This window comes from Dromiciops gliroides, chromosome 6 (genome assembly GCF_019393635.1).
Source record: "Dromiciops gliroides isolate mDroGli1 chromosome 6, mDroGli1.pri, whole genome shotgun sequence".
Lineage (NCBI taxonomy): Eukaryota > Metazoa > Chordata > Mammalia > Microbiotheria > Microbiotheriidae > Dromiciops > Dromiciops gliroides.
The window spans coordinates 204,330,430-204,332,673 of record NC_057866.1 but is presented as its reverse complement, the minus strand read 5'-3'; the positions used below and the strand labels follow the sequence as shown (position 1 = coordinate 204,332,673).

Sequence of the window (2,244 nt, the reverse complement as noted above, 5' to 3'; positions counted from 1 at the left end):
AATGGGGGAGAGACGGACATAGTTCCAAAGCACTGAGGAAAGATCAGGTCACAACTATCAACTAATTAGCTAAGTGAGGTTCAAGAGTTATGGAAAATTCAAGGGCCAGGACAGAGACTATCATTGTGTGCGATTTACTCAAGACTATTGGGAACCAGCTGCTTTATGTGCTTAGTGTGAAGGATTGATGGATGTTAGCTGGTGCTGATAAAAGGGCTATTCGTTTGTTTCTGTTTATTTTGTTTTTTGTTTTTAACAAAATCCTCTGGGACCTGAGTTCAAATCAGGCCTCAGACACTTAACAATTACTAGCTGTGTGACCCTAGGCAAGTCACTTAACCCCAATTGCCTCACCAAAAAAAAAAAAAAAAAAATCTAATAATAATAAACAAAATCCCCTGGAATAAAGCCAACTCTTACTAATCTGAACCAATTTCTTAAAATTCTGTTAGAAGTTGAATTATTCTTATGTGTAATTTTTTTAGAATGAAAATTTCTATCTTGTCCATTCGTTATAAGCTATCTCAGTGGTATTGGATCTCTAAACACATAGCAATTACATATAGGAGTTCTTTAAGCCTAAATGTAGGAAATATTTCAACTCAGGAAAGCACATCCTTAGAAAGAAGTGATCCAAAAGAGTTTGCTCTACTCAGCATTTCTCATAAATTTTACCTATCGATTATTAGACCCTCGAATCTTACAAATTCCCAACTTGAGAATTCTCAGCTCTAGATTAGGGTTTCAATAAAGATCTCATCATTATTTTCTCCTGAATACTCCTCTTCTTCCACCTTTTCTACAGCTTAGAAGTCCAATGGTATTAATATCTTTGAAATGCAACAAATTTTGACCCCTACCCTGCCATGGTGGGGTAAGGGGAGGAGCAGGGGACAATCTTTTATTTCACTTTTATTTGCATATTAATGTCACATTTACTCCCGTGCCATAAGCTTTTGTTTCTTCAGTTTCTTTTGGGATATCTCTTTATTTTGAGCAACCTCCTCTTCTGGTTTAGGAACAATTTGTTCCTTTTCAGTCAGTATCATCTTAATATGGCAAGGGGAACTGATGTATGGGTTGATTCGACCATGAGCCCCATAAGTACACCATTTCATTTTGGGGGCCTTGTTAACCTTGATATGCTCAATGACAAGAGAATCCATATCCAAACCGTTCAGTTCAGCATTACTTTCTGCATATTTAAGCATATGCAGCAAGAACCCAGCACTCTTTTTGGACCAATGACCCTGTGTCCAACCCCTTTGCTTAGCCTGGGCATACATGCCAACTCCATCATTGTATTGACGGAAGGGAACACATTGTTTCTTCAATGTGACATCTTTCAAATACTTGGTAGCTTTTTGGATATTCATGTCCTTGATAGCTTGGGCTCTTTCATAGGTATTCTTGAAGTGGACCCAGAGATTTGAACCCCTTGACTTGCATGATTTTGTGGGGTTCTCTGGATCAAAAGAGTACCTCACCATTTTAAATGATTACTTAGGATGGCAAAAGGGAAGAGGAAGAACAATCATTTATTAAATGCCTGTTGTGTTCCAGGCACTGTGATAAATGCTTTAAAAACTTGTCTCATTAGATGAGATTCCATGGGAGGTACCATGGACTTTATGGTGTAATTGAAAGAGATCCAGCCTCAGAAGAAGAAATTATTCAATACACATTTATTATATGCATCAAGTGTTAAGTGACAGAGAGATCGAAAAAGCAAGAAGACACCTGGTGTCAAGTCCTGACTCTATCACATATTACATTTGTGACCTGGACAAATCAGTTATACCCTCTGTGGTCTGGTCAACAATCTAAATCACAGAGTCAATGCTGACTAGCATTTGCTAAAGGCAGTTATTCACTAAGACAATTACTTTCCAATGAAACCACAGGTGTATTACAAACAAATGCAAACCCACCTCTATTCTTATTCATATTTAGAATGTTATTGTAATTCATTTACTAAAGGGTTACTACTTTGTGACTTAATTGGACCCCTTCTAAAGTCAGAATAATGTATGTACAGTTCTCAAGGAGGCAACTTCATGATTAGAGCATATTTAATGAGCTCATTACTCATTCGCTCCAGGTTTTTAGGCAAGAATTTCCTTCCACATATCAACATGGTGAATGTTTCCATCTTGCTTGCCTTGTAGTCAGAAATGGCATCTTGTGCAAATGGCAGACAACAAGTGTACTGGATTGTCTCAGCTTTAAATCACTCATTGTCCA

At 37.5% G+C, this 2,244-nt stretch overlaps 1 protein-coding gene across 1 annotated transcript; it reads right to left on the bottom strand.

The window, feature by feature from the left end:
- Positions 1–935: 935 nt before the first annotated feature.
- On the bottom strand, positions 936–1,490 carry LOC122730768 (60S ribosomal protein L17-like). Its single transcript, XM_043970122.1, has one exon. The coding sequence runs from the start codon at positions 1,488–1,490 to the stop codon at positions 936–938; it is 555 nt and encodes a 184-aa protein (XP_043826057.1).
- Positions 1,491–2,244: the final 754 nt, after the last annotated feature.

Bases quoted from the DNA above. Each gene is read 5' to 3' on its own strand.
- LOC122730768 (XM_043970122.1), bottom strand. From the start codon at position 1,490: ATGGTGAGGTACTCTTTTGATCCAGAGAACCCCACAAAATCATGCAAG.